This window comes from Dryobates pubescens, chromosome 4 (assembly GCF_014839835.1).
Source record: "Dryobates pubescens isolate bDryPub1 chromosome 4, bDryPub1.pri, whole genome shotgun sequence".
NCBI lineage: Eukaryota > Metazoa > Chordata > Aves > Piciformes > Picidae > Dryobates > Dryobates pubescens.
The window spans coordinates 17,111,769-17,136,907 of NC_071615.1; the positions used below are offsets into that span (position 1 = coordinate 17,111,769).

At 63.0% G+C, this 25,139-nt stretch overlaps 2 protein-coding genes across 2 annotated transcripts in view; both read left to right on the forward strand.

Annotated features, from left to right (window-relative positions):
* The window catches only part of CFAP70 (cilia and flagella associated protein 70), a 32,848-nt gene extending 30,394 nt beyond the window's left edge, over window positions 1-2,454 (forward strand). Inside the window, exons 25-27 of the mRNA XM_054161257.1 lie at window positions 1,147-1,248; window positions 1,434-1,481; window positions 2,360-2,454. Of these exons, the coding sequence (XP_054017232.1) occupies window positions 1,147-1,248; window positions 1,434-1,481; window positions 2,360-2,440 (231 nt within the window). The 3' untranslated portion in view covers window positions 2,441-2,454. The remainder of the gene's footprint in view (window positions 1-1,146; window positions 1,249-1,433; window positions 1,482-2,359) is intronic.
* Window positions 2,455-2,923: 469 nt separating this feature from the next.
* Window positions 2,924-25,139, forward strand: part of WDR90 (WD repeat domain 90) — a 49,400-nt gene continuing 27,184 nt past the window's right edge. The window contains exons 1-20 of the mRNA XM_054161258.1: window positions 2,924-2,972; window positions 3,597-3,697; window positions 3,786-3,962; window positions 4,610-4,742; window positions 5,728-5,898; window positions 7,610-7,733; window positions 8,466-8,533; window positions 8,627-8,727; window positions 10,484-10,705; window positions 11,365-11,433; window positions 11,901-12,011; window positions 12,775-12,920; window positions 13,169-13,226; window positions 14,879-14,997; window positions 17,185-17,322; window positions 18,474-18,586; window positions 19,790-19,906; window positions 21,082-21,317; window positions 21,997-22,136; window positions 22,901-23,031. Of these exons, the coding sequence (XP_054017233.1) occupies window positions 2,924-2,972; window positions 3,597-3,697; window positions 3,786-3,962; window positions 4,610-4,742; window positions 5,728-5,898; window positions 7,610-7,733; window positions 8,466-8,533; window positions 8,627-8,727; window positions 10,484-10,705; window positions 11,365-11,433; window positions 11,901-12,011; window positions 12,775-12,920; window positions 13,169-13,226; window positions 14,879-14,997; window positions 17,185-17,322; window positions 18,474-18,586; window positions 19,790-19,906; window positions 21,082-21,317; window positions 21,997-22,136; window positions 22,901-23,031 (2,524 nt within the window). The remainder of the gene's footprint in view (window positions 2,973-3,596; window positions 3,698-3,785; window positions 3,963-4,609; window positions 4,743-5,727; window positions 5,899-7,609; window positions 7,734-8,465; window positions 8,534-8,626; window positions 8,728-10,483; window positions 10,706-11,364; window positions 11,434-11,900; window positions 12,012-12,774; window positions 12,921-13,168; window positions 13,227-14,878; window positions 14,998-17,184; window positions 17,323-18,473; window positions 18,587-19,789; window positions 19,907-21,081; window positions 21,318-21,996; window positions 22,137-22,900; window positions 23,032-25,139) is intronic.

The window sequence follows — 25,139 nt, forward strand, 5'->3', positions numbered from 1 at the left end:
TTGTGCTGGGGGTCCCATATCTGGACCCAGCCCTGCAGGTGAGGTCTCCCCAGAGCAGAGCAGAGGGGCAGGATCCTCTCTCCAGCTCTGGCCACCCTGCTGTGGCTGCAGCCCAGGCTGCCCTTGGCCTTCTGTGCTGCTTTACCTCCCTGTGAAGTGAATCCTGGCTGCCAGGAGCCAGTGCTCCTGAAGGCCACCATGTGCTGTGTGCACTCACACTCCCAGCATGGCACCCTTGGGGGTGTCAGAGGACAGGTCCCCTGCACAGCTGCTCCTGGAGGAGCAATCCTTTCCCTCCTCAACCCACTGCTGGGTCTGCCAGCTCCTCCCTCCCCAGCAGAGTGTAATGTGGGCCTGGGCTTTGCTCCCAGTGCCTGCCTGACCTGCATGTCACCAGCAAGGCATGGAGCAGGATGTCAGCAGAGAGGAATCCTGGTGCTTTCCCTACCCAGAGCAGTCCAGCAGCTCTGAAGGGCTGCCAAGGGCAGCCAGCCACAGCCACCAGCAGCCTGCTGTCTCCTGGAGGTACACCTCACAGGGTTCCTCCACCAGAGTTTGGCTGAGGGAAGCAAAGAAGGAAAGAACTTGAACTGCCACTGCCCCCTTGGCCTAATGTCCACCTCCTGGGATGCTGTGGACTTGAGCCAGAGAGGTGAGTGGTGGTCTGGGGGCTGGTTGCAGCCCCCCAGGCATCAGTTACCCCTGCCTCCTGGGGAACAGGCATCAAGAAGAGAGTCATGTTTGAATCCTCATCCCTGGAGGTGTTTCAGAGCTGTGCAGGTGTGGTGCTGGAGGCCATGGTTTGGCCCCAGCCTTGGCAGAGTTAGGGAATGGTTGGACTGGGTGATCTCAAAGGGCTTTCCAGCCAAAATGATTCTGTGGTTCCCAGGGGATGCAAACTCAGCCTGGCTCCCAGGGAGGGGTCAAGAGTCAGCAGTGAAAGCTTCCTGCTGCAGCCCAGGAGCTGGGTGCTGGCACTGGCTTGGCTCTGCCCCAAATCCTATCCCTGCAGCCCTGTCAGGGCTGGATGCATCCCTGCTAGATGCTTTGCTGCAGTGATTGCTTTGGCTGTTAGCTGCCTGGGCAGTTCTGAAGCCCCTTCTGCCTGCTCTCTGCCTTTTGTGCATGTCTCTTCTCTCTCTCCAGCTGGAGGAGCTGGTGGAGGCAGAAGCAGCTCTGTCTGAAGCCAATGCCCTAAGTAACACCAATGCTGAAGTGTGGGGGTACCTCACCCTCATCTGCCTGCAAGTGAGTATCTTGACAGAGCCTGGGGAGGGTTCTCAGCATCTGTCCTTCCTCACTGCCTGCCATCACCTGATGGTCTCACTCCCCTGGGGGCACCTCCTTTGGGCTGAGCTTTCTCACCCACTGAGAACTTGCAGGTTTCCTGCAGGGTGGTTTCCTCACCAGCAGCTCTTGGGTTGTTTCTGCAGGGAGGTCGGGAGCTGGAGGCAGAGCAGTGCTACAAATACACCCTCAAGGTTTGTGCCTGGGAGGGGCTGGGGAAGGGCAGAGGCTGCTAGGGAGTGGGAAGGGAAACGACCCAGGGTGGCCCCTTTTAACCTGAGGTCACTTAGATGATGTGGCATAGAAGATGTGATGGCTTCTAGCCAGGTGGCCATGACCAGCAATGGTGTGGCCAGCAGGAACAGGGCAGGGATTGTGCCCCAGCTGCTTTGGACCCCTCACTCCAAGGACATTGAGGAGCTGAAGCAGGGCCAGAGAAGGGCAACCAAGCTGGGGAAGGGTCTGGAGAAGAGGGCTGGGGAGGAGCAACTGAGGGAGCTGGGGGGGGTTGAGCCTGGAGGAGGCTGAGGGAGACCTCCTTGCTCTCTGCAGCTCCCTGAGAGGAGGCTGCAGCCAGCTGGGGCTTGGGCTCTGCTCCCAAGGAGCAAGGGACAGGACAAGAGGCAATGGCCTCAAGCTGCCCCAGGGGAGGGTTAGGTTGGCCATGAGGAACAATTTCTTCCCCCTTGAGGGTTGTCCAGGCCTGGCCCAGGCTGCCCAGGGCAGTGGTGCAGTCCCCATGCCTGGAGGGGTTCCAGAGCTGTGTGGTTGTGGTGCTGAGGGCCGGGGCTCAGTGGTGCCCTGGCAGTGCTGGGGTAAGGCCTGGGCTCGATCTTAAAGATCTCTTCCAGCCTAAACGATTTGGTGTCTGCACGTGGGGATGCGGTGTGGGCCCAGCCCGGAGCTGCTGCCCTCGCTGCTCCCCCCCGCCGCCGTCTCAGCTCCTCGCCGCCAGCGGCCGAGCGAGGCCACGGCGGTGCCTGGCCCCGGGAAGGGTCAGGGGGAGGCTGGGAGGGGTGTGGCCGCCCCTGCCCTCGCCTGACCCCCGCTCCCGTTTCGCTCTGTGGCGCAGCTGGGCCTGAGTAACGACGAGTTGCTGCGGGAGATCCACGACGCGCAGCACCGGCTCGGTCTCGGCAATCCGTCCCTCTGAGCCCCGCGTCCCCCGGGGCAGCCCCGCCACGGCCGGCTCTGCTGCCCCTGTCACATAAACTCCCGCGCCCCGAGGCCTCGTCTCCGCCTCTGCCGCGACCAGCCCGGGGGAGCCGGGAGGGGGTGGGGGCCGGCGGGACGGTGGCCACAGAGGGACATTCCCCGCGCGTCCGTGCGGGGTTCGGGTGGGCTCACGTGGCTTGTGTTGGCTCCGCCCCGCGGGGCGTGGCTGCGGGCGGCGCGCACCGATTGGCGGCGGCCGCGCGGGACGGTTGAGCCGGCGGCGCGCGCCATGGCGGCAGGTAGCGGCGGGCCGGGGAGGGCAGGGCGGGGGGGCCGGGGGCATTAACGAGCTGGCGGCAGCAGCGGGGGCACCGGGCGGGTTCGGAGCGCGGGGGTTGCGAGGGCGTCGCGGACATGGAGGACTCGGAGCACAGGGGTGAGGGGGGCGGCACCGGGCTCGGGGCACGCGGGGGCTGGGGGCATGCGGGTAACGGGGCTGTCATACAGCGTGGGGGACTCGGAGCGCGAGGGTAACGAGAGTGTCACCGAGACTTAGGGGCTCGGGGCACAGAGGGCTTCTGAGCACGGGGGTAACGGGGGCGTCACCGGGGCTGGGCGGACTCGGAGCATGGGGGGAACGGAGGCGTCACCGGGCTCGGGGGAGTTGGGAGCACGGGGTCTATGGCAGCGTCCCCGAGCAGGCAGGACTCGGAGCACGAGGGTAACGGGGCTGTCGCCGCGGCTGGGGGGCCCTAGTCTCGGCGCATAGGGGATGGTTCCGAGCACAGGGGTGGCACCAAGTTTGGCGGTGCCAGGGCACAGGTAATGGGCATTGTCACTGGGCAGAGAGGGCTTGGAGCACGGGGGTAGCAGGGCTGTCACTGGGCTCAGGGTACAGGGGTGACACTGGAGCTGGGGAGACTTGGAGCACTTGGAGAGGGGTCTGGGAGGGGCACCGGTTCAGGGCATGGAGGCAGCAGGGACATGACCGGGCTCAGGACACAAGGGTGGCACTGGGGCCGGAGGACACCTAGGATGTGACAGGGTGACAACAGGGCAGGGCAGCTTGGGATGGGGGCCATCAGCAGAGTCCCTGGTACGGGGTGTCACAGAGGGTGCCTGGGCAGGGGTACCACCCCTCACCCCTCCCCCGGTGCCAGCAGCCTGGCAGCACCCATACCTGAACGTCTTCAAGCACTTCCGCGTGGAGGAGTGGAAGCGCTCGGCCAAGGAGGGGGACGTGGCCACCCTCACGGTAATGGGTGCAGCGGTGCCACGGGGGGCAGGGGGGCACTGCCCGCGGGTGGGTACCCCCCAGCACCTCTTTACCCTGCCTTTGGAAGGATGCCAGGCTGAAGGGAACTGTCTACCGGATCCGGGGCTCCCTGCCCGGCAGCAGCTACCTGCAGCTGCCCCGTGCTGGGACGCAGTCGCTGGGGCTGGTGGGACGCTACCTCTACCTCCTCTTCAGACCCCTGCCCCACAAGCACTTCCTGGTGCACCTGGACGTCACCACCAAGGTAGGTGACAAGCAGCAGCCTGGTGAGCCACCAGCACGGCTCAGGTGAGTCAGAGAATCAGGGCTGGAAGGGAGCTCAAGGCTCAGCCAGCTCCAACCCCCCTGCCATGGCCAGGGACACCTCACACTGCAGCAGGTTGCTCACAGCCACCTCCAGCCTGGCTGCAAACACCTCCAGGCAGGAGGCTTCCACCACCTCCCTGGGCAGCCTGTGCCAGGCTCTCACCACCCTCCTGGGCAACAACTTCTTCCTGATGTCTAACCTAAATCTGCCCCTCTCTAGCTTGGATCCATCCCCCCCAGTCCTATCCCTCCCTGACACACTCAGAAGTCCCTCCCCAGCTTTCCTGGAGCCCCCTGCAGATCCTGGAAGGCCACAATGAGGTCTCCTGGGAGCCTTCTCCTCTCCAGCCTGCACAACCCCAACTCCCTCAGGCTGTCAGTCTCTCTCAGAAGGACCTGAGGGAGGCAGCAGAGGTCTTCTGCGCTGGGGGGCGCAGCGCTGGGCTGCGCTTTGTGGCTGCAGGTGGTCTCCATCCTTGTGGTGTCCCTCGGGGGGACAGAGGCGGCCGCACCGCTGCCCTGCAGCCCCTCCCTGCCCAAGCCAGCAGGGTGGCTGGCACTCCCCCTGTGTCTCTGTCTCCCCAGGACAGACAGGAGGTTCGCATCTCCTTCTCCACCCTCTTCAAGGAGTTCAAGTTCACAGCCACCTGGCTGCAGTTCCCCTTTGTGTGCGGAGCTGCCGAGGGCTCAGCGGAGGGCACTGGCGCGGCCGGGCGCGGTGAGGAGCGGGCACGGTGCCGCTGCTGCTGGGGACGGGGCTGGGCTGGCACAGCACTGGGCAAGAACTGACTTCAGAAGCTGATGCGCTCGAAGAGGGGCCTGGCAAGGAGCCCCTCAGCAGCTGTGACTCCTGGGAGGGCTGTTCTTCGTCCCTCTTTGCCCAGGCTCTGGGTGCAGTGCCAGGCTGGGCCTGAGCCCACAGAGGCAGCAGGGCTGCTTGGCTGCCATTCCCCATCCTGGCACCACTGCCCCGCAGCACAGTCACAGAATGGCTTTGCTTGGAAGAGACCTTGAAGCTCACCCAGTCCAAGCCTTACCCCAGCACTGCCAGGGCACCACTGAGCCATGGCCCTCAGCACCACAGCCACACAGCTCTGAACCCCTCCAGGCATGGGGACTGCACCACTGCCCTGGGCAGCCTGGGCCAGGCCTGGACAGCCCTCAAGGGGAAGAAATTGTTCCTCATGGCCAAACCTCCCCTGGGGCAGCTTGAGGCCATTGCCTCTCGTCTTGTCCCTTGTTCCTTGGGAGCAGAGCCCAAGCCCCAGCTGGCTGCAGCCTCCTCTCAGGGAGCTGCAGAGAGCAAGGAGGTCTCCCTCAGCCTCCTCTTCTCCAGGCTCAACCCCCACAGCTCCCTCAGCTGCTCCTCCCCAGCCCTCTTCTCCAGACCCTTCCCCAGCTTTCTTGCACTTCTCTGGCCCCACTGCAGCCTCTCAGTGTCCTTCTTGCAGTCAGGGCCCAAAACTGAGCCCAGGATTTGAGGTGTGGCCTCCCCAGTGCCCAGCCCAGGGCTGCCATCCCTGCCCTGCTGCCACCCCACTGCTGCTCCAGGCCAGCAGAAGCTCTGAGGGACGTTTCCCCTCTGTCTCATCACAGCCAAGCCACCCCCAGTGAGAGTCTTGCCTGATAAGTCCTTTGTGCTTTACCCTGTTGGGGTCTGGGAGGTCCAAGGTGTGTAGGATCCTTTCCCATTCCCTGCCCAGGTCTCGTGGGAGCTGCCCCTGCTGACGTGCGCTGGACCTGCCTGGTGCTGGACCTTCCCTCCATCCTCTCCCTCTACCTCAGCCGCAGCTACAGCCACCTGAAGAGCATCAAACTCTGCTCCAACCTGCTGGTGAAGAACCTCTGCACCAGTGACCTGCTCTTTGACCCAGGTGGGGACCTCGGGGTGGCCTCTGCTTTCCCCTGTGACTTCAGCCCAGCCTGGGTGGAGCCTGCAGAGGTTTAAAGCTGGCAGGGCCTTGGCCCTGGCAGGGCAGGAGGCTGCTGTCACTGCAGCCATGGGATGTGAAGCAGAGAGGGCAAAACAAACACTCAGGGTGGTGTTCAGCTTCCACATGTGCTGCTGAGCATCCTCTCCTGGGCTGTGGAGGGAGCTGTCCTCATTCTCCAGCTGAGACAGGGCCAAGTTTAATCTCTAACCAAGGTCAGGGTGGAAAAAAGCCCTAAGGGTGTTCCCAAGCCTCCCATCCCCAAGGCTGCAGCTTCTGTCTCCTGCTGGGGTTTTTCTTCCCAGATTTCTCCAGCCTTCTTTTTTTATCCAGTGTGGCACAGAGACTTTGGTCACAACCTCAGCTTCTGCCTTTCTCTTCAGGGGCTGGAAACCTGCCCAAACCCCAGGCTGGAGAGCAGCAGTGAGGACAAAGCTCAGCTGCTCCTTTTGGCCTCCTGAAGCTTATATCTTGAGGGCTTTCATGAAGTCATAAAGCAGGAAGGGAAGCAAAAAGGGAAACACAAATCCTGGCGAGGTGCTGAGCCATGGAGCAGAGCACAAAGTGAATCCTGGGCCTAGGGGGGTTAGAAATCCAAACCAAGGGTTTAGCCTCCAGAGTCATCTTTGGAGGTGGATAGCTTCAGGAAGAGCTGAAGAGGAACAGACCTGGCCAGGCTGGAGAGCTGGGGGGAGGGCAGCTGGTGAAGCTCAAGCAGGGCAGGTGTGGGATCCTGCCCCTGGGAAGCTACAACCTCCTGCAGCAGGTCAGGAGAGGGAGGACCTGCTGGGAAGCAGCTCCATGGAGAAGGACCTGGGAGTGCTGGGGGACAAGAAGTTCCCCAGGAGCCAGAAATGTGTCTTGGGTACCAAGAAGGCCAATGGGATCCTGGGGTGCAGCAAGAAGAGTGTGGCCAGCAGGGCAAGGGAGGGTCTCCTGCCCCTCTGCTCTGCTCCAGTGAGGCCACATCTGCAGTCCAGGTTCCAGCTCTGGGCTCCCCAGTGCAGGAGAGACAGAGAAGCGCTGGAGAGAGTCCAGGGCAGGCTGCAGAGCTGCTGAGGGGCCTGGAGCAGCTCTGGGAGCAGCAAAGGCTGAGAGCCCTGGGGCTGAGAGCCTGCAGAAGAGCAGCCCCAGAGGGCAGCTGAGCAATGCTCAGCAAGAGCTAAAGGAGCTGTGGGGGGCAAGAGGCTGGGGCCAGGCTCTGCTGAGTGCTGCCCAGGGCCAGCACAAGGGGCAAGGGGCAGCAAGTGTCAGGCAGGAGGTTGGAGCTGAGCAGGAGGAGAAAGTTGTTTGGGGTGAGGCTGCTGGAGGCCTGGAGCAGGCTGCCCAGAGAGGTTGTGGAGTGTCCTGGTGTGGAGAGCTTCCAACCCCCCCGGGCACTGTGCTGCTGGGCAGGGTGCTGTGGGTGCCCTGCTGGAGCAGGGCTTGGGCTGGGGGAGCTCCAGAGCTCCCTTCCAGCCCCTGCCTGCTGGCACTCTGCAGTGCCCCTGCTCAGAGCTGTGTTGGTTTGCTGCAGAGCTCAGGGCTGTGGTCTTTGTTCCCTGGGTGCTTGCAGAGGGTCATGGTTTGTGCCTCTGTCCCATGGGCAGTGTGACTTCAGGCAGCTGCACAGCCCTTGCAGAGCTGATCTCTCTGCCTCCATCCCTGCTGCCAGGTGTGACCTTCTCTCAGGCAAGGCAGGCTGGCCTGCTGTGCCCTGGGCTCGTGCCCATGCCCCGGGAGATGGCATTCCCTGTGCCCAAGGGGCGCAGCTGGCACGACCTCTACGACTACATCAGGTATGGCTGCTCCTGCCTGTGGCTCCAGGCCCTGGGGAATGCAGGGTGGGGAACACTGCTGATGGAGTGACAAAGATGGGGCTTGGGGGAGCCATTTGGGTACCCCCAACCCTCCCAGCCTGGCCTCCCAGCAGAGGGCTTCCAGCCTCCCAGCACTGCTGTGGCCTCCTCTGGCCCTGCTCCAGCAGCTCCCTGGCTGTGCTGAGGGCTCCAGAGCTGCCCCAGCCCTGCAGGGGAGGTCTCAGCAGGCACAGCAGAGGGGCAGAATCCCCTCCCTGCCCCTGCTGCCCACACTGCTGGGGCTCAGCCCAGGCCAGGCTGGGGCTGGGCTGGCAGCACTCAGTGCCAGCTCCTGGCCAGCTCTGCACCCCCAGCACCCCCAAGGCCTTCCCCACAGGGCTGCTCCCAGCCCTTCCCCCTCCAGCCTGGGTTGGTACCAGGGGTTGCCCTGACTCAGGTGCAGAAACTTGCCCTTGACCTTGTTGATCCTCATGAGGTTCACAGGGGCTCCCCAGGTCCCTCTAGATGGCCTCTGTCCCTCGGGTTGTGCCCTGCCCCTCTCACCTTGGTGTCACCTGCAAACCTGCTGTGGGGGCCTGGATCCCACTGTGCACATCACTGATGAAAATGTCTGGGGGAAGGGGCAGGGAGGGGTCCAGGCAGGGAGTTCCCAAGGTGGATTCCTGGGTGCGGTGTCCCACTTCCATGACATCTTCCTCTGGTTCTGCTCAGGTTCCCATCTGAGGGCTCTGAGCTGCCCTTCAGCTCCATCAGGAGGAGCTGCCCTGAGCCAGTGGCAGGTAGGAAGGCTGTGGGCAGCAGGCCTGGCTGTGCCAGCACAGGTGGGTGCTTGCCTTTCCAGCAGGGCCCAGCCTGCTTCTCTTGTCACCCAGGTGGGCAAGTCTCAGCAGACCTCATCTGCCAGCCAGTGGTGCTCACCAGGGCAGCCCAGGACAGAGTGTCCCTCAGCCCTCACACAACCTGTCCCAAAGCTGTAAGTCCCCCAGGAGCAGTCTGTGGCTTCTTCCTTGCTGCCTCCCCTGCAGCTTTTCCTCATGCTGTGTCTCTGAGTTCCCTGATTTCTGTCACTGTCCCCCATGGCATCCTCCCAGCAGGGTCTGGGTGGTGATGGGGGTTGGCAGCTGGCTGAAGGACAGGGCTCAGGGAGTTGTGGTCAGTGGGGCAGAGTCTAGTTGGAGGGCTGTGGCTGGTGGTACCCCCAGGGCTCAGTGCTGGGCCTGGCCCTGTTCAGTATCTTCATCAATTGTCTGAGTGAGGGCTTGGAGTGGAGCCTCAGGCACGGTGCTGCTGATACCAAACTGGGAGCAGTGGCTGCCACCCCTCAGGCTGTGCTGCCACCCAGTGAGCCCTGGGCAAGGAGAAATCCAGTGGGAGTCAGCAAGGTAGGGTCCTGGCCCTGGGGAAGAACAACCTCATGGATCAGCACTGGGTGGGGCTGAGCTGCTGGCAAACAGCTCTGGGAGTGCAGGGGCACAAGAGGATGCCCTGAGCCAGCAGTGTGCCCTTGGGGACAGGAAGCCTTCTGGGGTGCATTGAGAAGAGTGTGGCCAGCAGGACAAGGGAGGTTTTCCTCCCCCTCTACCCTGGGAGGCCTCATCTGGAGTCCTGGCTCCAGTTGTGGGCTCCCCAGTTGAAGAAGGACAGAGAAATGCTGGAGAGGGGACAGCAAAGGGCTCCAAAGCTGCTGAGGGGCCTGGAGCAGCTCTGTGGTGGGGAAAGGCTGAGAGCCCTGGGGCTGAGAGCCTGGAGAAGAGCAGCCTGAGGGGCATCTGATCAGTGCTGAGCAATACTTCAAGGGTGGGTGTCAGGAGGGTGGCACCAGGCTGCTGTCAGTGGTACCCAGTGGCAGGACAAGGGGTGAGAGGCACAAAGTGGAACATCAGAAGTGCTGAACATGAGGAGGAACTTCTGTAACTGAAGGGTGGCAGAGCCCTGGAGCAGGCTGCCCAGAGAGGTGCTGGAGTCTCCTTCTCTGGAGAGCTTCCAACCCCCCCTGGATGGTTTCTGTGTGACCTGCTCTAGGTGGCCCTGCCTTGGCAGGGGGTTGGGCTGGATGATCTCCAGAGGTCCCTTCCAAGCCCTTCCAGCCTATGATCCTGTTTAGGATGTTGAAGCTGCTGTGGGCAGGGTCTGTTGGCCACAGCCCTGCAGTTCCTGTCTGGGTGGTACAGCACAGAGCAGAGAAGATAAATGCCAAGTACCTGCTCATCTCCAGCCAGCCATCCTGCCTGCCTCAGCTGGGGCAGCCAAAGGCTGTGTGAGGAAATGAAGCCTGGAGGCTACAGACCCTGGCTGGGTGCCCCCAGGGAGAGTGCAGTGTGTGGAGGCCAGACCATAGGCACCTGCCCTGGCTGCTGAATTTGCCTTCCATGCTGGTGGTGCTGTGGGAGCTGGTGCTGGCCTTCTGGAGAGGCCCTGGGGGAAGGCCTCCTCGTGCTGTGGAGTGGGGGACAGTGAGGCTGAGCTGCCTGGTGAGGTGCTTGCAGCCTCTGCTCCGTGGGGAGAGAGCAGCTCTGAGCCCCTTCAGGGCTGGGTCTTTCCAGGGGCTGTGCTCTGCTGTCTGGAGGAGGTGACAGCCCTGGGAGCATAGGGAGAGTGGCCTGGTTGCCATCCCTGGCCAAGTCAGGCACTCCCAAGGGTGCTCCATCCCTGCTGGTGTCACCGTGCAGTCCCTCAGGGGAGGCCTGGCTGAGCACTGAGCTGAGCTCTCAGGCTTTGCTCTTCCTCAGCTGCCACACTGCTGCCCTGCAACTCCCCAAAGCATCCCTGAGCTTCACCTGACAGCCCCAGGGCTTCCCAGGGCTGCCCCTGCTGAGGAGCAGGAGCTGCAGGAGAAGCAGAGGCTGCACAGTGCCAGGGACGTGGAGCCGGCGGCCGGCGGTGGTGGCATCCAGGTGTGCTCCCAGCAGGGCACAGAGGGCACCAGCACAGCTGCCCAGGCAGCCAAGCAGGTGGGTGAGGAGGCACAGCAGCTCAGGGGGGCTTTGGGCTGCTGCTGGCTACATGTGGAGAGGGAGGGGGGGAGGTGGAGCCATGTGGGAGAGGGAGCCAGGCAGGCTTGGGGGGGTGGAGGTGGAGCTGTCTGGGGCAGGTGAGGCTGTGAGGATGGCACTGGGGAAGGTGCCTGTGCCCCTGGCAGCAGCTGGGGGGAACACCAGGTCCAGGCTGGAGTTTGAGTGGGTCCTGGGGAGTCCAGTAGCTGGTGATGGTTTTCCTGCCTGGCAGTTCCCCTTTCCACTAGCATCTGGCTTGCCTTGGAAGAGGGACCCTGTGCTCAGCCCTGCTGACCTGGAGCCACTGCTGGATGTTTGTTCATTTGCCCAGAACATGCTCAGCGAGGGCCCTGGACCCTCTGTGCCATCTGGCAGGAGAACCTCTGCCTGCAGGGCCAGAGGACAGCCCTGGGCATCACCTGGGCACTGGAAGGCCTGGCAGGGAGAGCTGGGAGGTCTCAGCTCCTCTTTCCTGCTTGATTCCCTGCCAGGTTAAATGTTTCACAGCCAGCTCCTCAGAGAGGAGAGAAGCCACAGCTGCCTGTGTGCTTCAGAGAGAATCTAGGGTTGGGGGTGCAGAACCTCAGCCCAGGGTGATGCTGCTCTCTGCTTTCCAGAGGCTCTTGCCAGATCCCATCCTGAAGCTGAAGATGATCATTGGCTTTGGAGGCTGCAGCACCAAATGGGTCAGTAGCTGCTGGTGGTCTGCAGAGCTGATCTGTGATTGCATGGCCACAGCTGAGTGCCACCCTTCCTGCACATCTTCATGGGGGAAACCTCCCTGAGGCAGATGGGCACAAGTCACACAGCCACACAACTGCTGAGGCTGGCAGAGGCCTGGGAGCACTCACCCAGAGCTCACAGCCCAGCACTGCTGCTCAGCCACTGCCCCCAAACCACCTCCCTCAGCACCACAGCCAGGTGGCTTTGAACCCCTCCTGGGGTGGGGACTCCACCACCTCCCTGAGCAGCCTGGGACAGGGCCTGAGAACCCTTGCTGGGAAGAGATTGTTCCTCCTGTCCAACCTGAACCTGCCCTGGGGCAACCTGAGGCTGTTTCCTTGTGCCCTGTTGCTTGTTCCTTGGCAGAAGAGACTGACCTGGGGCTTCTCTGTGGACCTGCAGCCCTCTCACTCTTGTCTTGTTCCTGCAGGCCCTGTGGACTCAGGACAGTGCTGCAGTGGTGTACCCCTGCCATGCAGTGATAGTGACCCTGCAGATCCAGACTGGAGAGCAGAGGTTCTTCATTGGGCACACAGATAAGGTGAGAGAGAGGCTGCTCAGCCCCTGCTGCACCCCTGGACCCAGCTCTCCTCTAGAGAGGTGATGTAGGGTGAAGGGCTGGGAGCAGCCCTGTGGGGAAGGCCTTGGGGGTGCTGGGGGTGCAGAGCTGGCCAGGAGCTGGCACTGAGTGCTGCCAGCCCAGCCCCAGCCTGGCCTGGGCTGAGCCCCAGCAGGGTGGGCAGCAGGGGCAGGGAGGGGATTCTGCCCCTCTGCTGTGCCTGCTGAGACCTCCCCTGCAGGGTTGGGGCAGCTCTGGAGCCCTCAGCACAGCCAGGGAGCTGCTGGAGCAGGGCCAGAGGAGGCCACAGCAGTGCTGGGAGGCTGGAAGCCCTCTGCTGGGAGGCCAGGCTGGGAGGGTTGGGGTTGTGCAGCCTGCAGAGGAGAAGGCTCCAGGGAAACCTCCTGGTGGCCTTGCAGGGCTTCAAGAGGCCAGGAGAGAGCTGGGGACAGACTGCTGAGCAGGGCCTGTTGGGACAGGCCAAGGGGGGATGGTTGGAACTGCAAGAGGGAGACTGAGAGTGGAGAGAAGGGAGAAAGGTTTGGTGCTGAGGGTGGGGAGAGCCTGTGCCAGGCTGCCCAGAGAGCTGGGAGCTGCCCCATGGCTGGCAGCAGTGCAGGGCAGGTTGGTTGGGGCTGGGAGCAACCTGCTGTGGCTGCAGCTGTCCCTGCTGGCTGCAGGGGTTGGACTGGGTGGCCTTGGAAGGTCTCTTCCAGCCCAGTCCCTGCTGCCCTGGCTCCCACAGGTCTCAGCCCTGGCTATCAACAGCAGCAGCACCCTGCTGGCTTCCACCCAGCTCGGAGCCCTCAGCGTTGGTCGCCTCTGGGACTTCCCCACGGGCAGCTGCCTCTCAGTGTTCCAAACCCACATCCACTCTCTGACCTCCCTCAGGTGGGTCCCAGCCTGGGCACAGGTGGGTGAAGCATTGCAGCACAGCAGCTGCTGCCTGCCCCTCATGCATGGGCAGCCAAGGCTGAAGTTCTCCTTTCCCTGCCCCTGTTTATCACCAGCCCTGCTGGCAGCTGGCCCAGAAGAGCTGCCAGCCCCCTCCTGGCCTTATCCCTCAGGCCTTGCTGTCTCCCTGCTGAGCTGCCCTGGGGGCTGGGGGGCTGTGTCTCAGCGGTGGCCTCTCCCTGCAGCTGGTGTGGCAGCGGAGCGGCGCTGTGCGGGGCCGGCCGGGACACACATGGCAGGACGGTGAGAGAGCTGCAGCAGGGCCCAGGCTGCCCTGCCCTGAGGAGCCTCTGCTGCTGCAAGATGCACTTCCTCTGCTCTGGGCTTCCCTGGAGCTCCTCTCTGGGAGTCAAAGGGAGATGCCCTTCTTGTTAGCTGCTTAGGAAATCACAGACCCCAGCAGGCAGGGGCTGGAAGGGAGCTCTGGAGCTCCCCCAGCCCAGGCCCTGCTCCAGCAGGGCACCCCCAGCACCCTGCCCAGCAGCACAGTGCCCAGGCGGGGGTTGGAAGCTCTCCACACCAGGACACTCCACAACCTCTCTGGGCAGCCTGCTCCAGGCCTCCAGCAGCCTCACCCCAAACAACTTTCTCCTCCTGCTCAGCTCCAACCTCCTGCCTGACACTTGCTGCCCCTTGCCCCTTGTGCTGTCCCTGGGCAGCACTCAGCAGAGCCTGGCTCCAGCCTCTTGCCCCCCACAGCTCCTTTAGCTCTTGCTGAGCATTGCTCAGATCTCCAGTATCTCCCTGGGGCCTGCAGGTGTTCACAGCCATGCTCCTCAGCTGCAGGCAAGCAAATCCTTGAGGGTACTGCTTGGGCTGAGCTTTTGGGGCTGTTTCTATGCCTGGTGTGGTGCAGTTATGATGAGGGCAGTTGTGTGACCCTGCATTGCCACCCACCTCTGCAGCCACCTCCTGCTGGGGCTGAGCCTGGCAGGTTTGCCAGCACACAGTGGGGGCCTGGAAGCTAAACTGGGAGGCCCAGGAGTGAGCAGAGCTGCAGACCCCTGGGTTTTATGGCATTCAGGGCAGGCTGTGAGGTTTGATCTCCAGCTCTGAGCCCAGCTGGCAGCACTGCTGGAAGGGCTGCTGGGCTCTGGGGCTGCCCCAGACCCTGCCTGCAGCAGTCAGAAATAAAACTGCTGTGGGACTGGGGGCTCTGCTCCAGCGTGGAGCTGCTGCCAGCCACCCAGCCCTGGCAGGTCATGGAATGGTTGGGGTTGGAGAGGACATCTCCACTGAGCTTGTGGAGGCAAAGAGAGGAGCAGTGTGCTCTGCAGCTGTCTGGATTCATAGAATGGTTTGGGTTGGAAGGGAGCCTCAAGATCCCCCAGTTCCAGCCCCCTGCCATGGACCCCTCCCACCAGCACAGCTTGCTCAGGGCCTCATCCAGCCTGGTCCTGAACACCTCCAGGCAGGAGGCAGCCACAGCCTCCCTGGACAGCCTGTGCCAGAGTCTCCCCAGCCTCACTGCAAGGAATTTCTTCCTCCTCTCCACTCTCAGTCTCCTCTCTCCCAGCTCAAAGCCATTGGCCCTGGGCCTGGCACTCCCAGCCCTTGTCCAGAGTCCCTCCCCAGCTCTTCTGGAGCCCCTCCAGCACAGCTCCTGTCCCAGCAGGCAGAGTTCCCACTCCTGTGTGGATTTTCCTGCCCAGCCTGAGCCCTGTTGCCAGGCAGCTGTGGCATTTAGAAGCTCTCATCATGAGTGACAGACAAGCACATTGCCACCAGGCTTTGCAGAGCTGCTGGACTGTCCTACACGCTCCATGCCAGAGGCTCTGCTGCAATTCCATTCCCAGTTCTTTGTCCCCAGCTGGGCAGCTGCTGGGAGGAACAGCTCTGCTCCTGCCAACATTTCCCTCTTGGAGTGGCTCTGCCGTTGTGTTTTCTTGCTCCAGATGCTGGTGGTGTGGAACACTGCTCAGGTGACCTGTGGTGGAGAGGTGTCTGTGCTGGCCAAAGCACACACAGATGTGGACATCCAGACCTTGAAGTTTGCTTTGTTGGATGACACCAGGTAGTGTGCAAAGAAAATCATCTCTTGATCTGCAGCCAGTGGCAGCCTGGGCTGCACCCAAAGCAGGGTGGCCAGAGCTGGAGAGAGGATCCTGCCCCTCTGCTCTGCTCTGGGGAGACCTCCCCTGCAGGGCTGGGGCCAGATATGGGACCCCCAGCACAAGAGAGACCTGGAGCTGCTGGAGAGGGGCCAGAGGAGGCCATAAAGATGATCAGAGGCTGCAGAACCTCCCCTGTGGGGCCAGGCTGGGAGAGCTGGGGCTGTGCAGCCTGGAGAGCAGAAGGCTGCAGGCAGACCTCAGAGCTGCAGTTCAGTATCTGCAGGGCAGCTGCAGGCAGGCTGGGAGGGACTGCTCAGAAGGGGCTGTGGGGATAGGACCAGAGGCAATGGTTTGGAGCTAGGGCAGAGTTAGGTTGGACACCAGGAGGGAGTTCTGCAGAGGGAGGCTGGGGAGACTCTGGCACAGGCTGCCCTGGGAGGTGCTTGAGGCCTCATCCCTGGAGCCATTGAAGCTCAGCCTGGCTGTGTCCCTGGGCAGCCTGCTCTGGCTGGAGCTGTCCCTGCTGCCTGCAGGGGGTTGGGCAGGATGCCCTTGGAGGCTCCCTTCCAGCCCAATGTGAGCTGTGCACATCCATCAGCAGCAAGCAGCAGGGGCTGGGCGGCAGCAAGCAGCAAGCAGCAGGGGCTGGGCGGCAGCAAGCAGCAAGCAGCAGGGGCTGGGCGGCAGCAGCAGCAAGCAGCAGGGGCTGGGCGGCAGCAGCAGCAAGCAGCAGGGGCTGGGCGGCAGCAGCAGCAAGCAGCAGGGGCTGGGCGGCAGCAAGCAGCAGGGGCTGAACAGCAAGCAGCAGGGGCTGGGCAGCAGCAAACAGCAGCAAGCAGCAGGGGCTGGGCGGCGGCAAGCAGCAAGCAGCAGGGGCTGGGTGGCAGCAAGCAGCAGGGGCTGGGCGGCTGCAGCAGCAAGCAGCAGGGGCTGGGCGGCTGCAGCAGCAAGCAGCAGGGGCTGGGCGGCAGCAGCAGCAAGCAGCAGGGGCTGAACAGCAAGCAGCAGGGGCTGGGCAGCAGCAGCAGCAAGCAGCAGGGGCTGGGCGGCAGCAAGCAGCAAGCAGCAGGGGCTGGGCGGCAGCAGCAGCAAGCAGCAGGGGCTGGGCGGCGGCAAGCAGCAGGGGCTGGGCGGCAGCAAACAGCAGCAAGCAGCAGGGGCTGGGCGGCAGCAAACAGCAGCAAGCAGCAGGGGCTGGGCGGCAGCAAACAGCAGCAAGCAGCAGGGGCTGGGCGGCGGCAAGCAGCAAGCAGCAGGGGCTGGGTGGCAGCAAGCAGCAGGGGCTGGGCGGCTGCAGCAGCAAGCAGCAGGGGCTGGGCGGCTGCAGCAGCAAGCAGCAGGGGCTGGGCGGCAGCAGCAGCAAGCAGCAGGGGCTGAACAGCAAGCAGCAGGGGCTGGGCAGCAGCAGCAGCAAGCAGCAGGGGCTGGGCGGCAGCAGCAGCAAGCAGCAGGGGCTGGGCGGCAGCAGCAGCAAGCAGCAGGGGCTGGGCGGCAGCAGCAGCAAGCAGCAGGGGCTGAACAGCAAGCAGCAGGGGCTGGGCGGCAGCAGCAGCAAGCAGCAGGGGCTGGGCGGCAGCAAACAGCAGCAAGCAGCAGGGGCTGGGCGGCGGCAAGCAGCAGGGGCTGGGCGGCAGCAAACAGCAGCAAGCAGCAGGGGCTGGGCGGCGGCAAGCAGCAGGGGCTGGGCGGCAGCAAACAGCAGCAAGCAGCAGGGGCTGGGCAGCAGCAAACAGCAGCAAGCCGCAGGGGCTGGGCGGCAGCAGCAGGGGCTGGGCAGCAGCAGGGCAGCTTTCTGTGGCACTGTCTCCTGGGGCAGGAGGAGCTGCAAGCTGTCCTGCTGCAGGAGTTGTGGCAATTACAGAAGCCTGCTGGGATGGATCCTGTCCTGGAGCATGGCCGTGGAAGGCTGCAGAGCTGCTCAGAAGGGGCAGGAGAGGAGGGAGGGAGGAGGGGCAGGAGAAGGGGCAGGAGCGATGGAGGAGTTGCCCTGTGTGTAAAGGAGTGGCAGGATCAGCTCTCTGGATCTGCTGGCCGCACATCTTTGGGTGCAGCCCGGGCTGTGGCTGCCCCAGCTGGCTGCAGGGGGGCTGGAGGGGTGACCCCGGGGGGTCCCTTCCGGCTCCCAGCGCCGTGTGGCTCTGTTGCAGGCTGGCATCGTGCGGCAGTGCCAACGTGCGGCTGTGGCGCCTGCGCAGCGGTGCCCTGCGCTCCTGCCCCCTGGCCCTGGGGCACCTCCAGCTCCTGCACTGCACCGACCTGGCCTTCCACCCGCACCACCACACTCTGTAAGGGTCTGAGGGCTTCCACCGTCACCCCCCCTGGGGCAGTAGGCCGGGAGGCAGCCCTGCAGCTCTCGGCTGCCTCTGTCCCAGGCCCCTGCGGGAGTGGGAGGCTTTTGCTGCAAATCCTGCAGCTGGGAGAGCTGCTCCCTCCTCAGCAGGCTGCAGGGCACAGCAGAGCTGCTGCTGCTCGCAGGAGAGCCCAAGGAATGTGTCTGTCCTCTTGCCCTTGCTGTATTCACTGAACCCACCCCAGCCTCACACTTCTGCTTAGCTCTGAGAAGGACACTGAGGAGCTGAGCAGGGCCAGGGAAGGGCAAGAGAGCTGGGGAAGGGTCTGGGGAAGAGGGCTGGGGAGGAGCAGCTGAGGGAGCTGGGGGGGTTGAGCCTGGAGCAGAGGAGGCTGAGGGAGACCTCCTTGCTCTCTGCAGCTCCCTGAGAGGAGGCTGCAGCCAGCTGGGGCTTGGGCTCTGCTCCCTAGGCTCAGGGGACAGAAGGAGAGGCAATGGCCTGAAACTGTGCCAGGGGAGGGTTAGGTTGGAGAGGAGGCAAAATGTCTTTGCTGCAAGAGTGGTCAGGGCCTGGCAGAGGCTGCTCAGGGAGGTGGTGGAGTCCCCACCCCTGGAGGTGTTGCAGAACCCTGTGGCTATGGCAGCTGGGGCCAGGGTTTGGTGGCCATGGTGGGGTTGGGTGGATGTTGGACTGGAAGAGCTTAGAGGCCCTTTCCAGCCCAGACAGCTCCGATTCTGTGCTCTGTGCATGGACAGGCTCACAGCCTTGCCTCAGTCGCCAGAGCTTTGCTGCTCCCCCACTCTGCTCCATCGAGGCAGAGCTGTAAGAGCAGGACTCACCTGGCCCTGCCCTCCCCTGGGCTGTGTCCTGTGCCACAGGGACATTCCTCTCTGAAGCATGCCCTGAGCTTTTAGCTCTTCTGCCCATCGATGTTTCAGAGGGGCAGAAACTGCAGCAGCCAGCCGTGGCTGGGTTGTGGATTTGCAGCCCAGGCCCTGGCAGGGGCGCCCGTGGCACCCCCACGACCTCTCGGGCTACTGCCAAACAGACTGAACAAAGCAGTTCAGCCCCAGCTGGGCTCTTCTGCACGGGCACAGCTCCTCTTGAGCCTGAGGTGCCCCAGCAGAGGTCTCTCTGCTTCACAGCTTTGTCAGCAGCAGGAGTGGCCACGTCCTGGAAGTGGACTACCGGAGGGTCTGCGTGCGGAGCGTGCGGCGGCTCCTGCCCCTGCGGCCCCCCGGGGCGGGCAGCGCCACAGGTAGGAGCTGCAGGCAGGGCAGGACCTGCCCCGGCACCAGGGGCAGAAATGAGCCCAGAGGAATCTCTGGTACAGTGAAGCAGCTGTCTAGAGTCATGGAATGGTTTTGGTTGGAAGAGACCTTTGAGGTCATCCAGTCCAGGCCTTACCCCAGCACTGCCAGGGCACCGCCGAGCCCCGGCCCTCAGCACCACAGCCACACAGCTCTGGAACCCCTCCAGGCATGGGGACTGCACCACTGCCCTGGGCAGCCTGGGCCAGGCCTGGACAACCCTCAAGAGGAAGAAATTGTTCCTCATGGCCAACCCAAACCTCCAGCTAGAGCAGGCTGCCCAAGGACACTGCAAAGCTGACCTTGATTGTCTCCAGGGACAGGGCCTTAGCAACATCCCTGGGCAGCCTGTGCCAGTGAGAGTGTTCCAGGGGAGGCTGCAAAGCTGCAGAGGGTCCTGGAGCAGCTCTGGGAGCAGCAAAGGCTGAGAGCCCTGGGGCTGAGAGCCTGCAGAAGAGCAGCCCCAGAGGGCAGCTGAGCAATGCTCAGCAAGAGCTAAAGGAGGTGTGGGGGGCAAGAGGCTGGGGCCAGGCTCTGCTGAGTGCTGCCCAGGGCCAGCAGAAGGGGCAAGGGGCAGGAAGTGTCAGGCAGGAGGTTGGAGCTGAGCAGGAGGAGAAAGTTGTTTGGGGTGAGGCTGCTGGAGGCCTGGAGCAGGCTGCCCAGAGAGGTTGTGGAGTGTCCTGGTGTGGAGAGCTTCCAACCCCCCCTGGGCACTGTGCTGCTGGGCAGGGTGCTGGGGGTGCCCTGCTGGAGCAGGGCTTGGGCTGGGGGAGCTCCAGAGCTCCCTTCCCACCCCACCAGCTTGGGACTCTGTGGTGAAGGCTTTCTGTGACTGCTGAGAGCTGCACAGTGGCAAAGAGGAGTGCTGGAAAGGGAGGGGGTGGAAGGTGTTTGGGGGTGACCTGGCAGGGCTGGGCTGGCAGCTGGACTTGGTGATCTTGAAGAGCCTCTCCAGCCTCAGTGGTTCCATGTTTGGAGTTCTGGGGACTGGGTGGAACTCCCCAGCCTCTGCTTTTAGTCACCATGGAATTCCTGGCTGCTGCTTCTGAGGCTTCAGCCACAGGAGTGGGTGGCTCATTGGACTCAGCTCCTGGATGGGGTCCCCCTCAGCTGGAGTCGTCTCCTTCCAGTGTCATCTTTTGGCTTTCCAGGCCCTGGGATTGCTATAAACAGTATCAGCATCTCCTCCACCTTCTGTGCCACTGGGTCAGAAGATGGCTGCCTAAGGCTGTGGCCCCCGGACTTCTCAGCTGCTGTCTTGGAGGCAGGTGAGTAGGGCTGGGAGCTGTGCTGCTGAGCTCCACATCTCCATCAGCCTGCTGCAGGGACGGCAGAGCCCCACAGGCAGAGCAGAGCAGCACTCAGGAGTGAGGGCATCTCTGTGCCAGCTGTCCCTAGAGCTTGCAGGGCTCCAAGAACAATTATCCACAGAATCATAGACTGGCTCAGGTTGGAAGGGTCCTCAGAGCTCATCTCTGACCGTCTGCCATGGGCAAGGACACCTCCCACCAGCCCAGGTTGCTCAAGGCCTCATCCAGCCTGGCCTTCAGCACCCCCAGGCAGGAGGCAGCCACAGCCTCCCTGGGCAGCCTGGGCCAGAGGCTCCCCAGCCTCCCACTCAACAACTTCTTCCTCAGCTCCACTCTAACCCTGCTCTGCCTCAGCTCCAAACCCTTCCCCCTTGGCCTGGCTCAGACCCCCTCAGCAAAAGTTCCTCTGCAGCCTTCCTGCAGGATCCCTTCAGGTGCTGGCAGCAGCTCTGAGGAGCCCCTGGAGCCTTCTCCTCTGCAGGCTGCACAGCCCCAGCTCCCTCAGCCTGTGCTCCCATCAGAGCTGCTCCAGCCCTGGCAGCATCTCTGTGGCCTCCTCTGGCCTCTCTCCAGCAGCTCTGTGTCCTTCTGCTGCTGGGGACAGCAGAGCTGGAGGCAAGGTTGGAGGTGAGGTCTGAGCAGAGCAGAGCCCAGGGGCAGAATCCCCTCTGCTGCCCTCTGCCCACCCTGCTGTGGCTGCAGCCCAGCACACAGCTGCCTGAGGGCTGCAGGAGGCACTGCCTGGGCTTGTCCTGACTCAGCTGCAGGACCTTGCCCTGGGTCTTGCTGAACTTCCTGCAGCTGGCCCTGGGACATTCCTGATCATTCTTCTACCTGAGGAGGTTTTCCTGCTGGGAGCAGGGACTTGGTCCAGTTTTGGAGCCCTTGGCCCCAGGGCTCAGCTGCCCATGGGAGTCCAGGGGTGAAACTGAGTAGTTCTGCACTTTGGAAGGAATCAGCACAGCAGCAGAGCCTGGCAGCTTCTAGAAGGGGCAAAGACTCCTCTGTCTCTAAACCCAGACCTGCACACACTCAGACTTCAAGGCCTGGGACACTCACTGCTGTGTCTTTGCTTCCCTGAGTGGCTTGGGAGCTTTCCCAGGGGATTTGCTGACTCCTGTGCCTTTCTCCAGGGCATGAGGCTCCACTGAGCTCCATCTGCATCAGCCCAGACAGCAGCAAGGTGCTGAGCACCACCAGCACGGGGAGCCTGGGCTACCTGGACATCCAGAGCCGGGACTGCTACACCCTGATGCGCTCCCCCCCGGGCCCAGTGCTGAGCTTCTCCCTGCAGGGGCTCAGGGAGCAGCTGGCAACAGTGGCCCAGGATGGCAGCATCCAGGTCTGGGACCTTAGCTCCATGCAGCAGGTAGGGAAGAGCACAGAGCCAGAGTCACAGCATGGGCTGGGGTGAGAGGGAGCATCAAGATCATCCAGCTCCAGCCCCCTGCCACGGGCAGGGACACCTCCCCCCAGCACAGCTTGCTCAGGGCCTCATCCAGCCTGGTCCTGAACACCTCCAGGCAGGAGGCAGCCACAGCCTCCCTGGGCAGCCTGTGCCAGAGTCTCCCCAGCCTCACTGCAAACAATTTCTTCCTCCTCTCCACTCTCAGTCTCCTCTCCCCCAGCTCAAAGCCATTGTCCCTGGGCCTGGCACTCCCAGCCCTTGTCCCAAGTCCCTCCCCAGCTCTCCTGGAGCCCTTCAGGTCCTGGAAGGCTGCTCTGAGGTCTCCCTGCAGCCTGCTCCAGGGTGAGATTCCTTTGGAACCTCAGTCTGGGATTGCTTTGGAAGTGTGGGGTTTGGAGAGTTTCAGCTTAGTGCCTGCTCTGGCCCTAACCTCTGCATGGTGGTTAACCACAAATGCTCTTTTCCTTCATGTTTACAACATTGGCCTTGAACACAACACAAAATGCTCAGAGGCTTCCCTGGGCTCTGGGTGCATCAGGGCAAGGTCAGCTTTCTGCTGTGGGCCCTGCAGGGGTGGAGGCTCAGCAGTGGAATGCAGGTTTCTGCAGCTCCATGCCTGTGATGTGTCTGTTCCCTGCAGCTCTATGAGTTCAGCAGCGCTGAGGACGTGCCCTGTGCTGTGGCCTTCCATCCCACCCAGCAAATCCTGGCCTGTGGCTTCAGCAGTGGCTTGGTGCAGACCTTCAGCTTGGCTTCCTCTGATCTGCTGGTGGAGCACAAGTGAGTTCCACCTGAGTTGAGTGTGTGGAAGAGCTTCCCTCTGGGGGTGCTGGAGGCCTGGAGCAGGCTGTGTGGAGAGCTTCCAACCCGCCCTGGGCACTGTGCTCCTGGGCAAGCTGCTGTGGGTGCCCTGCTGGAGCAGGGCTTGGGCTGGGTGAGCTCCAGAGCTCCCTTCTAGCCCTCTACCATGCTGGGACTCTGGGAAGCTCTTGCTGTGGGAGCTGCCCCACGGCAGGGCTGGATCTAGCTGGGGCTCCTTGTGAGTCGCAGTGATGACCATGGAGATGGGAGAGGTCCTTGTCTTGACCCTGACATCCTTGTGTCCCAGCTGAGTGGCTTCCAGGCAGAGAGAGCCTCCTGTGCCAAGGCTCTGGGTGGGAGGAGTCCAAGCTGTGAAGGCTGTGAGGGCTTCCTCTGTGGCTTCCCAGTGGGCAGTTGGGCAGCAGCAGGGAAGAGCTTGTCCTGGAGAGGGCTGAGCAGGGAGCCCTGGTGAGCCTCAGTGTGGGAAGCAGAGGATGCTCCACAGGGAAAGGGACTGTGTCCCATCCTGCCCCAGCTGGAGTGCTGCCCCTGACTGCTCCCAAGATCTGGAGGCTTGCTTGTCCTAGGCTGCTGGAGCTGTGAGCCTGCTGAGGTGCTCAGCCTGCCCCTGGCTGCTCTGAGTTCTGCAGCACCTCCCTCTCAGTGTTGGTGGCTTTGGGGGTGGCTTGCTTGCTCGGTTGGTTTCTCACCTCTCCTTTTTGGTGTCTTCTGCTCCCCTCCAGGCAGCACCACACTGTGATCACTGGCCTGACCTTCTCTCCAGATGGCCAGTTCATGTTCAGCTCCTGTCTGCAGGGAACTCTGGCTCTTTACAGCTGTCTGGCAGAGAAAAGCCAAGTCCTGAGGGTGCTGGGTAAGGCTCTGGGGTTGGGGGTGGCCTTTCTCCTGCTTTTATGAGCACAGACATCCTAGCACTGAAGCCAAACAAGATATTTTCTGATGAGCCTTCTGTGTCCTTTGTGTGAGGCAAACCCTGGCCACTGCCAGCTCCTCACCCTGCTCCAAATGCTCTCAGCCTGCCCAGGGTTTTGATTCCATCAGTGTGCTGCACTCACACAGACCTGTCCCTGCAGCTCTGGGGTCACAGCCCAGTGCCTGTAGAGTCTTCCTGCTTGGCTTGAGGCAGAGAGGCCAGAAAGCTGCCTGATGGGAAAGGCCCTAGGGGTGCTGGGTGCCAGCAGCTGAGGAGGAGCCAGGGAGTGCCTAGGTGGGCAAGAAGGGCAGCAGCAGCCTGGCCTGGAGCAGCACTGGGGTGGCAGCAGGAGCAGGGCAGGGATTGTGCCCCTGGGATGGGCACTGCTGAAGCCACAGTTTGGATCCAGGGTTGAGTTCTGGGCCTCTCACTCCAAGAAAGACACTGAGGACCTGGAGCAGGTCCAGAGAAGGGCAAGAGAGCTGGGGAAGGGTCTGGAGAGCAGGGCTGGGGAGGAGTAGCTGAGGGAGCTGGGGGGGTTGAGCCTGGAGGAGGCTGAGGGAGACCTCCTTGCTCTCTGCAGCAACCTGAGAGGAGGCTGCAGCCAGCTGGGGCTTGGGCTCTGCTCCCTAGGCTCAGGGGACAGAAGGAGAGGCAATGGCCTGAAACTGTGCCAGGGGAGGGGTAGGTTAGAGAGGAAGCAAAATGTCTTTGCTGCCAGAGTGGTCAGGGCCACTGCCTCTGGCTGCAGCGTGCTCTCTGCTGCTTGCCTCACTGCCTCTGGCTGCAGTGTGCTCTCTGCCGCTGGCCTCGCTGCCTCTGGCTGCAGCGTGCTCTCTGCTGCTTGCCTCGCTGCCTCTGGCTGCAGCGTGCTCTCTGCTGCTTGCCTCACTGCCTCTGGCTGCAGCGTGCTCTCTGCTGCTTGCCTCGCTGCCTCTGGCTGCAGTGTGCTCTCTGCTGCTTGCCTCGCTGCCTCTGGCTGCAGCGTGCTCTCTGCTGCTTGCCTCACTGCCTCTGGCTGCAGTGTGCTCTCTGCTGCTTGCCTCGCTGCCTCTGGCTGCAGTGTGCTCTCTGCCGCTGGCCTCGCTGCCTCTGGCTGCAGTGTGCTCTCTGCTGCTTGCCTCACTGCCTCTGGCTGCAGCATGCTCTCTGCTGCTTGCCTCACTGCCTCTGGCTGCAGCGTGCTCTCTGCTGCTTGCCTCACCGCCTCTGGCTGCAGTGTGCTCTCTGCTGCTTGCCTCACTGCCTCTGGCTGCAGTGTGCTCTCTGCTGCTTGCCTCGCCGCCTCTGGCTGCAGTGTGCTCTCTGCTGCTTGCCTCACTGCCTCTGGCTGCAGTGTGCTCTCTGCTGCTGGCCTCGCTGCCTCTGGCTGCAGCGTGCTCTCTGCTGCTTGCCTCGCTGCCTCTGGCTGCAGCGTGCTCTCTGCTGCTTGCCTCACTGCCTCTGGCTGCAGCGTGCTCTCTGCTGCTTGCCTCGCTGCCTCTGGCTGCAGTGTGCTCTCTGCTGCTTGCCTCGCTGCCTCTGGCTGCAGCGTGCTCTCTGCTGCTTGCCTCACTGCCTCTGGCTGCAGTGTGCTCTCTGCTGCTTGCCTCGCTGCCTCTGGCTGCAGTGTGCTCTCTGCCGCTGGCCTCGCTGCCTCTGGCTGCAGTGTGCTCTCTGCTGCTTGCCTCACTGCCTCTGGCTGCAGTGTGCTCTCTGCTGCTTGCCTCGCTGCCTCTGGCTGCAGCGTGCTCTCTGCTGCTTGCCTCGCTGCCTCTGGCTGCAGTGTGCTCTCTGCTGCTTGCCTCGCCGCCTCTGGCTGCAGTGTGCTCTCTGCTGCTTGCCTCACTGCCTCTGGCTGCAGCGTGCTCTCTGCTGCTTGCCTCACTGCCTCTGGCTGCAGTGTGCTGTCTGCTGCTTGCCTCACTGCCTCTGGCTGCAGTGTGCTCTCTGCTGCTTGCCTCGCTGCCTCTGGCTGCAGCGTGCTCTCTGCTGCTTGCCTCACTGCCTCTGGCTGCAGTGTGCTCTCTGCTGCTTGCCTCGCTGCCTCTGGCTGCAGCGTGCTCTCT